The sequence below is a fragment of the Otolemur garnettii genome, unplaced genomic scaffold (assembly GCF_000181295.1).
Source record: "Otolemur garnettii isolate 467f Iridium unplaced genomic scaffold, OtoGar3 scaffold00089, whole genome shotgun sequence".
Lineage (NCBI taxonomy): Eukaryota > Metazoa > Chordata > Mammalia > Primates > Galagidae > Otolemur > Otolemur garnettii.
Genome location: NW_003852484.1, coordinates 2,247,936 through 2,267,399, shown reverse-complemented (window position 1 = coordinate 2,267,399; position 19,464 = coordinate 2,247,936). Strand labels below are relative to the sequence as shown.

General features: G+C 41.1%; 1 protein-coding gene across 1 annotated transcript in view; it reads right to left on the bottom strand.

Moving 5' to 3' along the window:
• HACD2 (3-hydroxyacyl-CoA dehydratase 2) overlaps window positions 1-19,464 on the bottom strand; it is a 106,396-nt gene that overhangs the window by 24,600 nt on the left and 62,332 nt on the right. Inside the window, exon 4 of the mRNA XM_003795075.3 lies at window positions 12,840-12,928. Within this exon, the coding sequence (XP_003795123.1) occupies window positions 12,840-12,928 (89 nt within the window). The remainder of the gene's footprint in view (window positions 1-12,839; window positions 12,929-19,464) is intronic.

Below are 19,464 nucleotides of genomic sequence, written 5' to 3'. Positions count from 1 at the left end.
CTGAGGCAAGAGAATTGCCTAAACCCAGGAATTGGAGGTTGCTGTGAACTGTGATGACACGGCACTCTACTGAGGGTGATAAAGTGAGTCTCTGTCTCAAAATAAAAACAAAAAACAAAAACAACTCTTACTCATGAGAGAAACTTTTCTGAACATGCAATGAGAAAAATGTATAAACATGCAGTCACCAAGCAGCACGTGATCAATTCTGCATTCGTGACAAAGCCAGACATGCGGGCATGAATGCTAAAGTGTTCTCTTTGCCCACCTTCAATGCTTGCCACATGTTCAGCCATTTTCTGGGAAACACGAAGGAAGGGTGGCAGGTTCCTCGAGTAGCTTGCTAGTCACCACAACTGGCCTCTTTTCCAATCAAGTGCAACTTTGGAATCAAACAGACATCCAGGCTGCCTGGCTGCATGTCCCGGGGCAAGTTACTTATCCTTTCTGAGCCACAGTTTCCTCACTTGTAAAGTGGAGATATGGGCCTTATCACAGTTGTTATAGGATTAGAAAAGCTTATAAAGTGTTTGGCAAAGTGCTTGCCCTGTCAGCAGTGAAAGGAAAAGGGAAAGGAAAGTTCATTCTGTGAAAGGAAAAATTCAATTCTACCCCTATTTATTGAGTTCCTACTATCTAAGCTAGTCATTGCTGGGACTCAATACAACGCTACTTCTTAGGCTGATCACCAAGGGATGTTCTGAGTTGTTGTTGTTTTGCTTTTTGTTGCACAAGTATTATTTAAAAGATGCCATCTCTTCCTTTACTTGAAGGTTAACATACATCTGCCCACTCTGGGCTAAGGATCTCAGCAGCTGCTGGCTTTCCCCAATATTCTTCCTTGTCCCGTCTGATTCTCTTACCTCCAAAGAGCATGTTAATAACTGAGAAGCTTTCATGCGACTATTACCTTTGACCCAACTCAAGCATTGGAATGGGGTGCCAGCTGACAGGTGCTAACTATTTAATACCAACCTTGGTTATATATGTCTAATCCAGTGTAAGTATCTTACGAGGTGACAGGATTAACTACAGTGATGATGGCCCAGAGAACAATATTCCCACCAGCTGGTTACTGTGGCACCTGAGGAAGAGCTGGTATAATAGCCTCACAGTCTGTCCCCAAATCTCTAAGTGCAGAACCCCAATGTGGCTGCCTGGTACTCCAGAGGATTCATTGTTGTTGGAAATGTAACTGAAATGTCAAAAGAACATGAAATCAACAATATATTCTGTGAAATGTCATGGTTCCTTTGTTCTACAAAAGAATAATAATTGCAAAAATTTCAAAAGAGAAAATAAAAATAGAGACTATGAACCCCATCTCCTGGGGCAGAAACATCAAAATGGTGACTAGTGATGTTCTGTTTGGGCTTGCACAGTCCTTTAATAATATTTGAACCAGTTTTTAAAAACCGAGAGATTTCACTGCCTTTTCTTACACTTAGACTTCACAACACTGGATCTATCTGGCTGAGTTCTTGTGTGAGATGGCACACACTCTGGTCACCACGTTTTTCTTGAACTAACTTTCCTTTTCTTTCTCTCTCTTTCTCTTTTTTTTTTTTTGAGATAGTTTACAGTGCAGTGACTTCATAACTCACTGCAGCCTCCAACTCCTGGGCGTAAGTGATCCTCCTACCTCTGCCCCTCCAGTAGCTGGGACTACTGGCACATACTGTCATGCCTGACTAGTTTTTCTATTGTTTGTAGAGACGGGGATCTTGCTTTGCTCAGGCTAATCTTGAACTCCTGGCCTCAAGTGATCCTCTCACCTTAGTCTCCCAAAGTGCTAGGATTACAGGATGAGCTACTACATGTGGCTGAATATATATATATATATATTTTTTTTTTTTTTTGCTGGGGCTGGGTTTGAACCGGCCACCTCTGGCATATGGGGCTGGTGCCCTATCCTTTTGAGCCACAGGTGCCTCCCAGTGGCTGAATATTTTTAAATCAACCAGTTGGACAGAGCTGACAGGTGCTAACCTCTGCTACGGACAGTGAAGTGCTACTGAAATGCAATACAACAATTGAAAAACTCTTAACATTTGAAAAACCACAAAGTGCGATTTTAAAATTTGATTAATGGGATACTGAACACTCTATTTTTAAAAATGTGATTAGTTTAACACTCCAGGATCTGAACATATTGTATTTTTCTTTGAAGCAGTGACCTTGACAACAGGTTCCTTCAAACAAGGCAGCACCAATGCAGAAGGCAAAAGAGTTGCACGCTTTTTAAGTTTGGGGTTATTCTGGTAATAAGCCCGAGCAAAAGAAGGTAAGAGAAAGAAAATGCCCAAATTTGTCTAGTTAAAAACAAACATTTATGGAGGTAATCTGAAGAAAACACAAATTAAAACTCTTCGCTGTATCAAGCCTAGTAATTAGTCGTCCTTCCCTTCTAAAATGCAGAGCATGCCCTCAGCATGCGCACACACGTCCACACACATGAAACAAGTCACATCTTACAAATTCCAGAAGTGCACCAGGGTTTTACTCCAGACTTGAAAAGGGTCCTCTCTCTGGAAGATGCAGACAGCTTAGTAACAGGCTTTATTTTTTTGAGTGATGCATCACAGCTTGTAGTGAGAGCTTTGACTACAGGCTTCTTGATACGGGTAAGTAAAAAATGGTTACTAAATGCTCTTCCCTGAAGAAACGGAAATATGCTTTATATATATTTCACAGGCGTGGGGGCATGGGGACATTTCTTCAGGTTCCCCTGTGGTCAAGTTTCCCAGTTAGTAGCCGACTGCATCCACTGTGCAGGACCACTCTCAGGGGCTGAAGGTATGGGTATGTAGTATTCTTCTCAGATTTTTATATTTTTAATTAAACCATCTGATACTTCAAAATAAATTTATTTTGAAAAAGCTACAGTATATAAAGGACCACCACTTTGGCAAAGAAGCGGGTAATAAAAGATAGTTCTGCCTCCCACAGATTAAGTTTTCAAATGAATATTAACCAGTGCTTAAAAATGTCTCTATTGTACTGTGGAGCACACCTGTTTCCGAGCAGTTTGCAGGTAATAACTTTCAACTTTCCGTGGCTTTGCTGACATATGTTGACAAAGCCCACGACGCATGCCAATCACCTCCCCTGTGCCGCGTGACAGAGGAGTCCTCAGGTGCAGAGGAGAAAGAGTGCACGCTGCACTTCTGTGGCATCTTTCAGCTCAGAAAGTTGAGAAAAGGCATGCCAAGTGGTTTTCAACCAGGGCAAACCGGGACGTGGTGTCACGGTGCACTCCTTGCAGAGGCCAGGCTACAGCTGCTGAGGTGCACCGTCACATGTGACCCACTGCTGCCTCTGTGGTGGGTCAGGGGACACCACAAATACCATTTCCCACACTCACAATTGTGATTTTCATGACAACTGAATCAAGAACCAAAAAGAAATCCCTTGATTTAAAGAACACAGCATCCCCAGTATGCCTTCCCAATTTTCTCTTGACTGCCTTATGAAAGATTATAGTCATTTATACACACATGAGATCAGATACATGAAAACTGAACTGACTAAAATCAAGAGAATAATAAATAATAGAACTAGAGCTGTACCATCCAAACGGCTACCTTCCAGTCACATGTGGCTATTTAAAATGAAGGAGTAAACTGAAATCCAGTTCCTCAGTCACATGAAGCACACAGCAAGGACTGAAAAGAACAGAAATACAGAAAGTTGCCATCACTGGAGAAAGTGTGGTCGGACTGTGCTGGGATAGAGGAAATATCCCGAAGAAACTTAGAAGAAAAATGTTGGTAACCAACAACTTTCTATCACTGATAACACAAAAAGTTACCTTTTGTGGCTTTAAATAAACAGTCTAAATAAGCATCTTAATCCATTCACTTTGAAGCCACGGATTAAAGTCAGTGAACGTCAGAATCACTTCCGGTGACTCTGCACTGACTTCAACTTGACAGTGTAGTTCTCGGCTGCAGAGCTTTGTCTCCCTGTGTGTTTCATTAATTCAACCCAGTGACATAAAACTCAGGTGGAACCACTCAGCCTCCAGCCTGTAAATCTCATGTGCTTATTTGGGAAGCTACTATTTTAAGCCCAAGGTAACACTTTTTTTCTTTCTTCACTTTCATTCTTTTTCTATGACAATTTCCTAAAGTCAAAAGTCTTTGTTAATCCCAGGACTGCAAGTAACCAGATTCAGCTCTGAACAGGCTTCCTGCTATTAGCAATATATTAAGATACCACCCAATACCATAGACATGTCTTATGCTTGAAGAGGGTGTGTTCCAACAATAAGCTTGTCAGAAATTTCATTATTAACAAGAAGAGCAATGAAAAAAAAAGCAATGTAGAAGCCCCCAGTAATGCAGTCAGAGCGTCACTAAATGGGAAGGGATTAGCATCCTTCAGAAGACTAAAACATGAAATGTGCTGAAAAACCTAAAATCTGGGAGTCCTGGGTAAGAGGGAAAGGAAGAAGGTGCCAGCATTTCAGCCTCAAGGCACCTGTTGGACAGCCCAGAACAGGGTCAGCTGGGGCAGGAATTGCACTGAGCCCCCAGGAGCCTCAGGACAGCAGGACACTTTCCCCTGAGACCAGCCTTTCCTCTCCTGAGTGAGAGTCACCCAAATGACAACTGCGTAGAGTTTTAGGGGCAGGGGTATCTGGTATGCCTGCCTCTTCTCATACCAGAATTGGCAACTGGGAATGGTGCATGTCAGATTTTAGCCCTTAGGGTAAGAGATCAAAAGAAAAGGCCCTGAGGGTTTAGGACCCATAGCTCAGTGCTTAGGGTGCCAGCCACATACACTGAGGCTGGTGGGTTCAAACCCAGTCATGCCTGCTAAATAACAATGGCTACTGTTTAAAAAAAAAAAAATAGCCGGCCTTGTGGTAGGCAGTTGTAGTTCCAGCGACGTGGGAGGCCGAGGCAAGAGAATTGCTTAAGCCTAAGAGTTTGAGGTTGCTGTGAGCTGTGATGCCACAGCACTCTACTGCGGGCAACATAGTGAGACTTTTTCTCAAAAAAAGAAAAGAATAAAAAGAAAAGGCCCTGAGGAGCTTCAAGTGCCTGGGTGTTTCATGGGGCAGAATCGCTGCAGGAAGGAAAGTGCGGGACGTGATGGAGGAGAGCCCAGGGCAGAAAAAGATGAACTTACCGTTAAAGACAAATTAAACAACTTGCTGATTTTGCTGAGCCTGGAAACTACTCGGCTATTAACTGACAAATAGGCGGTGCTGTGTATGATGTAGGGGTAACACTGGCTTCCCTGGCTTAAGAAAATGTCTTTTTTTCTTTTTTTAAAGCTATAACTGACTTAATTATCATTGGTGGATATCATATTTTCAACAGCAAATGAGTTCCAGTGGACTTTTTCAAGGAACAACAACCACCACCAAAAAAAACCAAAACAAAACAAAACCCCAAAATATAACAAAACAAAAGGAACACCCCTCAGGGACTGAATCAGTGGGAGAAAGATGCACACGGATGGCAGAAGCGAACCTATAATGAACCTAATGTATCTAAATATTTTTCAATATTTTGTGATAGACTCTCCACATATATAGTACAAGAAAATGCTGGGAAGGGGCAGGAAAGAAAATGAAAAAAAGAAAACAACACAGAGAAAGGTACATTCTCATTTTACCCAACTCACCTATGCTAAATACAGGCAATGGAAGAAGGAACCATATAGCCCTGAGATAAGTAACACGGTCTTTAAGTGGGAACGGCACTGAGGTGGGGCTGCATTTGTCTAGAGCTGTCTAAAGTTTGACAGCGTCTGATTAACGATCAAATGATGAGGTTTTCTTACCTTTAAGAGAGCTGCTAATTTTAAAAGTGAAGGTAATGTAAATCCACCTACGGGAATATTTAAAATAGAAAGTAAGGGAATAGATGGAATAGGGTGGAGAAATGTAGACACTCGGCTTTCAGAGGGACCAAGGGATACTGAGTGTACTTTAGTGGCCTTTCTCATCTGAGATGTCACCGTGGAAGGGGCACTGGGGCTAGAAGACAGGGTGGCATGGCTTCTGGTCCAAGAACAGACGCTGAGAGGGCAACAATGTATCCCCAGACAAAGCATCTCATCTCCTTGTCCGAATGCTGGGGATCAGAAGATGCCCTTCTGCCTCACCATGACACCACGTTCACGGGTGGTGCCTGCTGGGAAGTGCACAGCACAGCACGGCCCCACCGGGGAGCACAGGAAGAGCATGCGACTGCAGGAAGGCAGGCCCTGGGCACCGGGCCTCGGGAGGTGGAGAGAACACTAGCACAGGATGAGCCCGGCTGGAGGGCCCATGCGGCCACAGGAATGTGGGACTTGGGACAGTAGTTTATCTGGAGTTTTAGCTTCCACAAGAGTGAAAAAGAAGAGGAAAAAGGAAGAAAAAAAACTGTGCTCCATCTACGTAGGAAGTGTCATTCCTTCCCAGAGCAGTTGTTCACTGCTTCGTGACAGATTTCAGAAGCTGCTCAGTTGCAAACTGCATGCCAGAGACCTTAACTTCTGAATACTGACCCCTCATGTTCATATATTCTTCTCATTTAACCTTCAGGAAAACTGGGATATCACAGGCAGGGCAGATGTTAGTATTATCATTGTAATGTGGGAAACAAGGCTCAGAAAGTTGAAGTGCTTTGTCCTGAGTCACAAGGTTAAGTGTCAAGGCCAAAACTCGTCAACTCCTCACCTAAGTTATGGGTGCTAAGCCTTCAGGTTCTAGAACGCTGAGTTCTGATTACCCAGAAAATAATAAAACTGTTCGGGCTAGGGGCCATTTCTTGAGAAATCCCAGGAAGAACTGTTGGCACAGTACTTCCTCAGGTAGAAATGACCTTCTAAACAATTTTCCTGGTGGCATGAAACACACGCCTGTGATAAAGCCCTTCCTGGCAGCTCCGCCCCAGTGTGAAGCAGCCAGACTCCTCGGGTCTCTCTCTTAAAAGAGAAAACCACGGCTCGGCACCTATAGCTCAATCGGCTAAGGCGCCAGCCACGTACACCTAAGGTGGCGGGTTCGAATCCCCAGCCCGGACCTGCCAAAACAACAATGACGGCTGCAACCAAAAAATAGCCAGGCGTGGCGGGCGCCTGTGGTCCCAGCTACTTGGGAGGCAGAGCAGGAGACTCGCTTGAGCCCAGGAGTTGGAGGTTGCTGTGAGCTGTAATGCCACGGCACTCTACCCAGGGTAACAGCTTGAGACTCTGTCTCAAAAAAAAATAAAAAAAAAGAAAACCAAAAACAAAAGTTAGTCTTGGTTCTTCAGTGCAGTGATTTAAATCTTTCTCTGCCTTAAGGTGGGCTGCTCAAGCTTCTCCCTACCTAGCCATCAGCAAAGATGCTGGATTTTGGAGAAGGCACCGGAAACTCCATATTACTTTACGTAGCAGTTTAAAGGCCCCTGAAGCTTTCATTCTTTAAGAATGAATCATGGCTCTTGGGCTTAGGAGATGCTGCCGTTTAGTTAGTCTTCAAGTAAACTAAGCAGAAATATAAAGTGAAATCCAGAAGACAGAAGAAAAGGTCAAACAGAAATCACAGCACAACACAGAGGTAACTCAGATCATTTCTCAAACCTTAGAATTCATGATATTATCTGAGGAGTCCAAGAAAAATGCAGATTTCTTGGCCCCACTCCCACATATTTTGCATCAAGTGTGGAGTGGGTCTGAGAATGGGTGTTTTAAATAAGCTCTCGGGGTAATAATGCTCCAAAAAGTCTATAACGCCTAATTTGAGACTTCAAGGAGAAAGGTGAATTTAATTGGAGAAATTAGTCACAAAGCCACTTGAGCAGTAAAAAAACAGAGAAGCAAAATGTTGCAGATAAGCACCCAGGGCTCACAGCTGCTGTGTGTATCTGATGTATAAATGATTTAACAAGAGAATCCTATTTCAGCATATTGTGGCATGATGAGACTGTTAAAAAGGAAATGCACCTCTGGATCCGAGGCAGGGGATTCATGCCCTAGGTGAGCAGGAAAAGTCAGTACAACAAAAAGAAGGGCAGTTTATGTCAAGTTTTCAAAAGGCAAGAGGACAGCAGCTCTGATGCGGTGGAAAGACCTTGGGTTCAGAACCCAATCTGCCGTTTGCTGGGTACGTGAAATCACTCTGTCTCTCTCAGGCTTCTGGACTCTAAATGGAGGCCATCCCCTAACACAAGGAATGGTGGTCAAGAGTGAACGGTCATAACATCCTTTAAGAAAGCCCTCTGTAAACTGCAACACATCAAACAAACAAAAACCATTACAATTATAGGAAACTTTCTTAAACACTGATGACAAGATTGCTGACAAGCTGATGAGAATGGTAGAGAAGTGTCACACGCCCAGCAGCCTGCCAGGAGGTGGCACACAGCTGCCTGGGAAATTAGGAGAACTCACAGAATATTCCAGAGCAATGTGGGAAAACATCCTTTCCTCCAATGCTGGCAAAGGGCGAGGAGGAAAGAGAGAAGGCTTAGTACTCTGGGGGTATAGTTTTATTTCATGCAGAGCACCGCAGCTCTTCCCTGCACTCGGGCTGCAGCCCCAGTGAGGTCCCAGCACCCTCTTCCCCAACTACTCCCCCGGCGGGCGGAGAGCTGGGACTTCTGTTCCACAAACACAGTGATCTCACACTGAGAACCCAGGAGGAGGCCTGGGGGCGGCTTCTTTGAAGAGGGCTGAGCCAGGAGTGAACAGAGCAGAGGCCTACTTGTATGTCCAGGAATGTGGGGCTTAGCTACTGATGACGAACACGTGCCCTGCGAACTTTTCTGTTTCTAAAGGATGGTCATGGTGAGGAACAGAGGTGGCATTTCCCACTGCAGGCAGGAAAAATGCCAATACTGTGCCAGTTCAAATAGGGAACAAAGACACCAACACAAACGGAGGGCTACGAGAGCAAACGCCAGCAGAGGCCAGACACGACAGCAGCAGAAGGAGCCGGTTCAGGTCTGGGAGAGCCGGGACAGCGCAGACAGAAAGCAGGTAGCTCCAGTATGGATTCCTTCCTGTACCTCTCCTCACCCCAACCGCCTTTGGCAATCCTCCAGAGCTCTGCTTTGTTCATATAAATAGTTTCTTTAAAAGACAAAAAGGTTACATGTATTTGCTATATTAGGTCAAGAAAAAGTTTTTGAGCATAGAGACCACAATTTTTTCTTTAATATTCTGCTGATCAAAGTGTCACCCTAGCTGATGGGTGGAAAGCCATCCGATCACCTTTTGGGTTCACAACGTGCATGACAACATTTATGTGACCAGCATTCCATGGGGCATAGGACTGAAATGACGGATGAGGATGCAGGTCCTTTAGGGCCTTTTTACTTCCTATGTGAAAACAGTAGAGTCTAGTCCTAAAAGGTAGATGGATTACACCTCAGTGTGTGGTGTATAATTACAGGATAAGGAGAAATGAGCACAGAAAACATGGGTAGGCCTGAGAGGGCGAATGAAGCAGAAGCCCAAAGCCAAATGCGATGCGACAAAAATGGAGAGCATCTGTCCACTTTGGAGGGGAATACGATGTAAAAAGAAACTGACTAAGGGTAACGGCATGAAAACAATTTGCCTATTACCATGAGAAACTGCGCTATTTCATCAAATAGTTATCTCTGAGGTCAGTTTCTTCATGCATTGTTATATGATTCCTAACATCATAGTCAGTAGAGCTGAATATTAGGAAAATAAAGATATTTTAAAGATGCTCCAGGAAAGAGAAGAATGGAAATCAAGTGTAATGTTGTACAGTACACATGGAATTATAGCTAACCTGAAACCTTAAGGCAGGAAAAACAGCATTTGGCCAAGGGAAGAGGCTGGTGAACAGGTGACAGATAGTGACCAGACTGGCCTCCGAAGGGCCACAGCAACAGGCTTTTCAAGTTAGCTGTCAGCCTTGGGTAGGGCCAGAGAGCGAACCTACTGCTCTAAACAATATGGGTAAGTTTTATTCACAGAAAAGGGGAATGAGGAGAAAAGAATTCTTAAACAGCAGAAATATATCAAACCCTATTTACATGAGAAATGAGGAAGTCAACTATATCAAACCCTATTTACGTGAGAAATGAGGAAGTCAACTAATCAATAGGGTATATGTAAAAACAAGGACCCAAGAAGTGATGGAAAGACAAAAAAATTTACAGCATTAGTTCTGCAGAAAATATGTAAGTGTCAGCAGAAACTGGGTCTGTTAGGTTGCAGAGAAACAATTTTAAATATGCAAATGTAATGCACATATAAGTTAAATTACTGTACAGCTAAAATGTGACGATGTAAGGAAAACCCTTTAGTACACGTTGAGTCTGTACATCTGACAGGCAGTGTAGTAAGGATGGCCAGGTCCATGGACCTGTAATTCACAGAGACATTAAGAGCTTTTGAAGCCAACCAGTCTCAATAACCTGCTCAGAAAATCCCAGCCGATGTTGCTAAAAGCAAGTTGACTAACAGAACTGCTTGCTTTCAATTGTAAGCGTGTTGATATGCCTGTCTAGCCCCATGGCAGGCCTGTTCGTAAGCGCTGCAGTCACTGAAACAGGAGGAAGGAGGAAAAGCAGGGCTGTGTAGAACCTACCAGCTGGAGCACTCGCGTCTGCACAGTCAGGATCTGACTATACTGGCAGAGGGACCCAACACTCCACAGTGGGCAGTATTTCGACTTTGTGTACCCAGCATTTAATTACTGGAAGTACACAATTGCTTGTCTAAAATGTAGTAGGTTACTACTAGGAAGAAGTTTTAGGTTACCGGAGACACCAGTGGAAGATAAAGTTATGAGCTATTGCTTATAATGAAAGGATGTATCATATACACAAAAGCATGAGAGAAAAAAATGCAGTAGTTCTCCTTTATCTAGGCTTTTGTTCTGTTACCACTGGTCAACCTCGGTCTGAAAATATTAAACAGAAAATTCCAGAACTATACAATTCATAGGTTTTCAGTTGGGCGTGGTTCTGAGTAGCATAAGGGCATATCCTACCGTCTTGTTCTGTTCCATCTGAGACGTGCATCCTCCCCAAGTTCAGCAGATCCATGCTGTATTTGTCACCTCATGGTCCTTTCAGCTGTCAGGGCTTATGCCCTTGTGGTGGCCCTTAATAATGGCCCCAAAGTATAAGAGCAATGATGCTGTCAATTAGGATATACCAAAGAGGAGAGCCATAAAGGGATTCCTTTAATTGAACGGGTAAAATTTCTCCAAATTGTACGCTGCAATTGCTAAAATCTACAGTAAGAATTATATTCTATCCTTACAATTGTGAAGGAGGATAAAGAAATCTGTGCTAATTTTGCTGTCACACCCATGATAAACTGCAAAAGTTGTGGCCACAACCCATGATAAGTGCTTAGTTAAGATGGAAAAGACATTACGTTTGAGGGCGAAAGATGGGTTGCATATATCCCTGGCTTCAGGAATCTACTGTATCCCCCTCATATAAGGGGGGACTGCTATATAGGTTAAAAGTGATGAGTTATAGAAAGGACTTTGAAGTGAACAAAGAGCTGATGTGGTCTTTTAAAATAACTTCCCCGACTCCATAAGCAATTAAGAGTGAGAACAAAGGCAAATATGCTATGCTAGGATTTATTTTCCTGTTTTTCTTTAAAAAAAAAAAACATGTAATCACTAAAAAAAAGTTCCATGATTACAGTAGAACCTCTGTAAGTCGACCACCCAAGGGACTGTAACAAACTGGTTAACATATGGAGGTGATCAACATAAGGAACTAGGTCTATTGCACTGATACGTACATGTGGTGCACATCCAGTCTATGGAAAATTCAGTCAACTTGGGGTAGTCAATACAGAGAGGCAGTCAACTATGGGGATTCAGGAAGTTTAGACATTTTCAAGGAGTGACAGAGATCTTAAGAAAAGCCAGGGATTATCAAATTCCATGTGAACATAAAAATATAATAGCTTATTCACCAAAATGTATTAAACTTTGGCTAAAAACTCATTAGCTATGTATATTTCTCTAGATATATATCATGCACCAACAAAAAGATTAAAAAACCCTCATTAGTGGAAATACAAACGAAACTGTCAAAATAAATCCCCCCAAAACAAAATGTTTTGATAGGGATTTCAGAGAACAGAGGTCAAAGAATGCCAAAATAATGCTAATAGATAAGCACATTTCAGGAGCACAAAGAATTTGATAACGCTGGTGATAGGTCATGAGAACTAGAAAACTGAAAACTGAATCCTTCTTGTGGCTGTAAGTACTACACCTCAAGGTGACATTAGGAAGCAAAAACTGACCTAGAAAAAGCAGAAAACAACCCCCCTTCCAAAAAATGAAAGCTCAATTTTTAAATTCCCATCCATGGTCATGATAACCTCCTTCATCAAATTCTTAGGACTAGCCCTGGGCCTGCCTAAGTATCTCTGAGCACTGGTGCCTCAGAACTGCTAGACGTAGAATATGTGGCAATTCCATTAGTCCTGGTAGGCTGAATGGAAACAAGTTTGTTTCTCCTGGTCCAAAAGAACTGAACAGCTCTGAAGAATCACTGTCTCCCATTCCCACTACAAGGATGCAGATGCCCAGAGTTTAGTGTGCTGGATACTAGAAAAATATAACCAACTTGCAGACTATATCCAACCATCCAAACCCACATAAGAACTGAGATCAGAGGACTTTACCATTTATTCAGTCTTCTCTTTAAACACACTGAACACCTAGGGTATGTTTTCCACTGTTAACCCCATTCCTATAGTGAATGTGAACTTTATTTCAGCTATATGGATACGACCTGGCCGTCCATCTTTAGCTATAACAAACATGTAAAATGGAAAGTAGACCAGCATTTTGTTAATGCTGATATTATTTTTTTTTAGTTTGTATAAACACTTACCTCTTTGACGCTATGTGTTACTGCCCATATTAGAAAAACTCTTGACATCACCTGGAAAGAAGTCAGGACAACAGAGGATGGAACAATTCCTGAAAGAAATTTTAAGAATAGATAAATAAATGCATGTAATAAGTTTCAACACATAATACATTTTCTAAAGGATTCACATTTAAGTGTTTAGAGACAAAACCGTCTTGAGCAACTGAAACTTATCTACACTGATATAGAGACTAAGTTTTTCAATGTAGTCAGTATTAAAAACTTTTTTCCTCCCTTAAAACAATAATATTGTTAGTGGCACTACCAAACCATGGAATCTAGTACCTTTCTTAAGCCTTCCAAAACCAATGACCAGGTATTTTTTTTACGTTTATTATATAAATAGAGAAAACAAAAACCTAACCTTTAAAGTTAGACAGTAAGAGGTAGGAGATCATTTCACAACGTGAGTTTTAAAATGAATAGGCAACAATAGATGAGAAATCAATCCTATTTGTGTTGAACAAATGTTAAAAGCTCCTGAATATCAGACCTGATATATTATCTAAGTTGAGTATCCTCAACTGAATATCAGACCTGATATATTAGCTAAGTTGAGTATCTTTTAGTATCTGCTTGAATATTTGGCCAGTAAGTATAGCGATATCAAAGGTTATCTTTACAGCTGTTTCCTCCCACCTCGTTCACGACAAGCACTGGTACAACTGCCCTCCCAAGGTCAATTCCACTCCCAATTCCAGTGTCCTCAAGTTATAACACTGGAATCACCTTTAATTATTTTAGATAATCAACAAATTCTGTTAAGTTTACATTAAATTACATCTTTGACCTATACTCTCAATTTCTACAACCATAATTCCTATCTAGAGATGAGTCACTACCATTACATAGAATTCTTGCCTCCTTTAATGCATCTTAAACCCAGCATTAAACCATAATCTGTAAACATAATTTTTTCCTTTATAACTTTATGTTGGCAAGAAAATGCTACTAAAATAAAGTCTGGAAGCAGAATTTGGAAGTAGCATTCAATCCAGCAGGCCCTCTACTTTTCTCCGGGCTTATGCTGCCAGCAACTAGACTTGCCACCTTCCTGGGCCTCTCAAGTTGCACATGGGTCTCTCCACTCCTGGCAGGAACTTCCCATCATGAAATCTTTCTTTCACTTTAAAACTAATCTCATCTTCAACACTGGACTGGCTCAGACCAATTTTCATTCTTCCAAGCCCTCTAAAATGCACTTGGACTTGTAAATATTCAAATACAGTTGGATAAACTCCAATTTGGCAAAAGATAGATCTATAATTGCCTCTATAGTGCAGCAATGAGGGAAAATCACTTCATATATCATTAAAATAAAAAGATGTTACATCCTGTTAGAATGGGTTGCCTAAAGAAAATTTGTGCTTTGAAGAGGGACAGTTTGGTTCCCAAAAGCAAATAACAAGGAGATGTCAAGCACAATTCTTGGAATCTAGATGTACTCAATAAATCTTTGCAAAATGAATGAAACAATGAAAGAAAAATATAAATGTATGGACATAAAGACCAGTGGAACAGATTGAGAATCCAAAATTAAAATCTTACATTTATAGTCAATTGATTTTCAATAAATATGGCAAGAAAATTCAATGGAAAAATTGTCTTTTCAACAAATGATACCAGGAAAATTGGATAGTCACACGTAAAAGGATGGATTTGGATCACTTTCTCATATACTATATATACAAATTAACTCAAAATCAATCAAAGACCTAAATGTAACAGCTACAGCTATAAAACTCTTAGAAGAAAACCTGGGTGTAAATCTTGTGACCCTGGATTAGGCAATGGTTTATTATATAGGACACTAAAAGCACAAAAATAAAAAATAAATTCAACTTCATCCAAATTAAAAACTTTAGTGATTCAAAGGACGCCATCAAGAAAGTAAAAAGATAATCCACAGCCAGGAAAAAGTATCTGCAAAGCATACATAATAAAAGAACTTACATCCAAAATACATAAAGAACTGTTAAAATACAACAATAAAAAGCTAAATAACCCAATTATAAATGGGCAATGAACTTCAAAAGGCATTTCTCCAAAGATATGTAAATGGCCAATAAGAACATGAAAAGATGTTCAACATCATTAGTCATTAGGGAAATGCAAATCAAAACCAAAATGAGGTATAGTTCACGCCCACCAGGATGGCTGTAATCAAAAAGACAAATAGTAACTACTGTTGGCAAAGATGTGGAGAAACTGTATCCTCCCTCATACCTTGCTAGTGGGGGTGTAGCCATTCCAGAAAACAGTCCAGCAGTGAGTCCAAAGGTTAAATAATTATCATATGACCTAGCAATTCCCCTTGTAGAAGTGTGTATGTAAATATGTGTGTATGTATCTCCAAAAGAAATGAAAATATATGTCTGTACAAAAGCGTGTACACGCACCTTCACAGCAGTATTCACAGGAGCCAGAAAGTGGAAATAATCAAGGTGTCCAATCACAATGAAGGCATAAATAAAATGTGGCATATCCATAAAATGGAAGATCAGGATAAATAACAAGTAATAAATAATAATCTTAAAAATGATGTATGGACACATGATGAAGTATTAATGAACCTTGAAAACTTTTTTTTTAGACACAGTCTCACTCTGGCACCCTGAGTAGCGTTGTTGTGGCATCATAGCTCATAGCAACCTCAAGTTCTTGGGCTCAAGCAATCATCTTGCCTCAGTTTTTCTATTTTTTAATAGACACAGGGTCTCACTATTGCTCAGGCTGGTCTTGAACTTCTGAGTTCAAGCAATGTACCTGTCTCAGCCTCCCAAAGTCCTAGGATTATAGGTGTGAACCACTGTGCCCAGCCCTAACCTCGAAAACTTTATGCTGAGTGAAAGAAGCCAGTGACAAAAAACCACATATTATTCTACAATTCAATTATATGAAATGTTCAGAATAGGCCCTAAGGGGGCTCATGCCTATAATCCCAGCACTCTGGGAGGCTGAAGTGAGAGGATCCCTAGAGCTCAGGAGTTCAAGACCAGCCTGAGCAAAGTGAGACTCTGCTTCTACAAAGAAAAATTAGAAAACTTAGTTGGGCATTGTGGCAGACACCTGTAGTCCCAGCTACTCAGGAGGCTCAGGTACGAGGATTGCTTGGGGCTGGAGTTTGAGGTTCTATGAGCTATGATGATGCCACAGCACTCTAGCCCGGGCAACAGAGTGAGATTCTGTCTCAAATTAAAAAGAAAGAAACAGAGTAGACAGTAGACCTGGGGTAAGGTCTAGGGGAAACTGGGGAGTGAATATAAAGGGTATGGGATTTCTTTGGGGGGTAAAGAAAATGTTCTAAAATTGATTGTGGCCATGGTTGCACAACTGATTAAGCACTCTAAGTGGGTGAATTGTATGGCATGGGATTGTATCTGAACAAAGCTGTTATTTAAAAACGTGTGAGTGGATTCTAAAACCTGGTTATATAATTACATAATACAACTAAAGAAGCTAATTAGTGAGTCAAGAATTTAGTGAATATATTACACTTATTTCACACTTCATGTAAGAAAAAGTTCTTAAAAAGTACTGAGAATTAAAAGATTTCTTAAGTAAACTAAGCATTTGCTCCTTAAAGAAAGACTACCACTATTTCCAGCTATTTTTTTTTAAACTCAAAGACTAGCTCATCATATGAAAATATAATTCTTCCCTTTCATTTTTGCTTTCCTCCTTTGGCCACTAAAGCAATGGGCGGACTGCTAAGATCCAGGGTACCTCGTCCAGGGGCAGGGAAGGGAGGAGACATCAGGAAGTCCGTGATCAGACTTCTTGATTCCCACGTTCAGACTCACAAGTTTAAAAACCCGATTTTATGCCATTCCCCAGCAAGAATCAGGCTCTAGGAGACTGATTTATACTAATCAAAATCATAGGAGACGAGTAACAAACCAAAATGTCAATTTATTTATAACAGAGACACAACCTTTCTAATAAGTGAATGACAGAGATTTTGAAGATCCTCATTTAGGGGTACTTTTTTCTGGTATCAAAATCAGAATGCCTAGTAAGCAAGAAGACTTCAGAGGGACCTAAAAGGTCAGGGGAAGAACTATCATTCTGCTGAACACTGGATGATTAACTATCCCCCCTCTACTCTAAAACACCCTTTTTTGCTAGGCGGTGGGCTCACACCTGTAATCCCAGCAACTTGGGAGTCTGAAGCAGAAGGATCACTTGAGGTCCAGAGTTTGAGATAAGCCTGGGCAACGCAGTGAGACTTCATCTTTAAAAACTGAAAAAAATGAGCAAGGCGTGGTGGCACATACTTATAGTCCCAGCTATTTGGGAGGCTGAGGTGGGAGGATCACTTCAGCTCAGGAGTGTAAGGTTGCAGTGAGCTATGATGGCACCACTGCACTCTCACTGGAAGAGAGTGAGACCCCATCTCTAAAAAAAGTTTTTAAAGACACCTTTTCCAAGGGAATATGAATATTTATATTTGCCTTCCTTTCAAAAATGCTAAATGAAAATTATCAGAATGTTTTTCTTAAAAAGTTTTAGTATTCAAAAAACAACGCTTTATTCTTTTGGTATATTTCCTCCCACCAGTCTTTTCTTCTAAACATATTTTTGAACACAGTTCAATTTCTATTGTTTATACATTTTGTATTTCGCCTTTCTCACATTTAACATTTCAAGAATTTTCTATCTTATATTCTTCAAAACATTTTAAGCTTGAGTCATGATATTCCTTTCAGTGAATATCTTTGTTTACTCGCCTTCTGTGGGACATTTAAATTGCCTCCAATTTCTTGAGACTAAAAACGAAGAAATGAAGTATTACAAATAACGTAAGAATGTTTGAAGCTCAGGTCTTTGTTTTTTAGAAAAGGATTATTTCCTTGGACGTTTTCCCAGAAGTAGAAGTACTAGGTCAAATGTCTTTAAGGCTTTTGAACTATATCGCCAAATTGTTTTCCAAAACTTTTGTCACCAATTTCTACTCCCACTAGCAGCATACAAAAGTTCCTGCTCTATCCTACCCTGGGCAACAAATTTAAATCTTAATAATTTGTGAATAAAAAGCTCATCAGTATTTTCTAATTTGATGCAGATGCTGATGCGTTTCTGGCTCAGGTGCTGGCATAGCCCTATCTAGGGAACCTGCCTACTTAGGTACATTAATTTACCCCAAAGGATGCTATTCAGACCAACCCTCACCTCCTTTCTGTAGCGTATGTACCGATCTCAACCAGTCACCCAGCAAACAACTCAGCCCTGGGCCTGACAGCACAATCTCAAAATGCCTGCCATCAAAAGACCACAGGAAGGACCAGGCACAGTGGCTCACGCCTGTAATCCTGGCACTCTGGGAGGCTAAACTGGGCAGATTGCCTGAGCTCAGGCAATCGAGGCCAGCCTGACCAAGGGCAAGACCTTGCCTCTGAAAATAGTCAGGCACTGAGGTGGGTGCCTGTAGTCTCAGCTACTAGGGAGCTTGTAGGATCACTTGAGCCCAAGAGTTTGAGGTTGCTGTGAGCTATGACACGACCGCACTCTACCAAGAATGACAAAGTGAGACTCTGTCTCCAAAAAAAAAAAAAGTCACAGGAAGATAAGTCTGTATACAAGAGGACCATCTGAAGGCCAAGAGCTCTAAGTGTATCCTGGGATGCATGCCAGACAAACAACACACAGCACAGAGACGGACTGTATTATCTTAGTTCTTAAAAGAACTGGCTTTACTATTGGCTGACTGTTATTATCAGGTGAATTTCATATCGAACTGTCAAAATGTTATTACCTTATTTGCTGTAGGAATGATATATAATATAATGTCCACCCTATCATTCAATGCCCGCTATAAAGCCCCAAAGTGAGAAATTATAGAATTTAATGTTAAGAAGTGTTTGCTCCCTTCCAATGACAAAAATTATACATATAACTATCACCCTTTTTAACTTGGTAGCCAGAAAGCTTCAAGCCAAATTTGAAGGCTATTTTATTATGATGTTTTCTGTATGAATTAACCACAAATGCTTATGGAATGTGAAATATAGACAGAAAAGACAAATTAACTTGCTTTGCTTTTATCTCTCCGACACTTCTTGCAGTCAGTCCCACCTTGTTTGCACGTATGTGCCATTACTCCTTATTTGAACACAATGGTATAGCATTTTTTTGTTTGTTTGTTTTTTGAGACAGAGCCTCAAGCTGTCACCCTGGGTAGAATGCTGTAGCATTACAGTTCACTGCAACCTCCAACTCCTGGGCTTAAGTGATTCTCTTGCCTCAGCCTCCCAAGTAGTTGGGACTACAGGTGCCCACCACAACGCCCGGCTATTTTTTGGTTGTAGTTGTCATTGTTGTTTGGCAGGCCTGGGCTGGATTTGAATCTGCTGGCTCTAATGTATGTGGCTGGCGCCTTAGCCACTTGAGCTACAGGTGCTGAGCCAATGGTATAGCATGTTAAAACCCAAACCCCAGAATTTTTGTTGCCATTGATTAAATTAGCTGTTCTCAGGTGACTGTGAGACTGATGAATAAACTCTCACTAGATTAAAATTAACTAAAAAATGATTTATTAGGCATCTATTTTGTGTTAATTTACTCATTTTCTTTCTTTTTTTTTTTT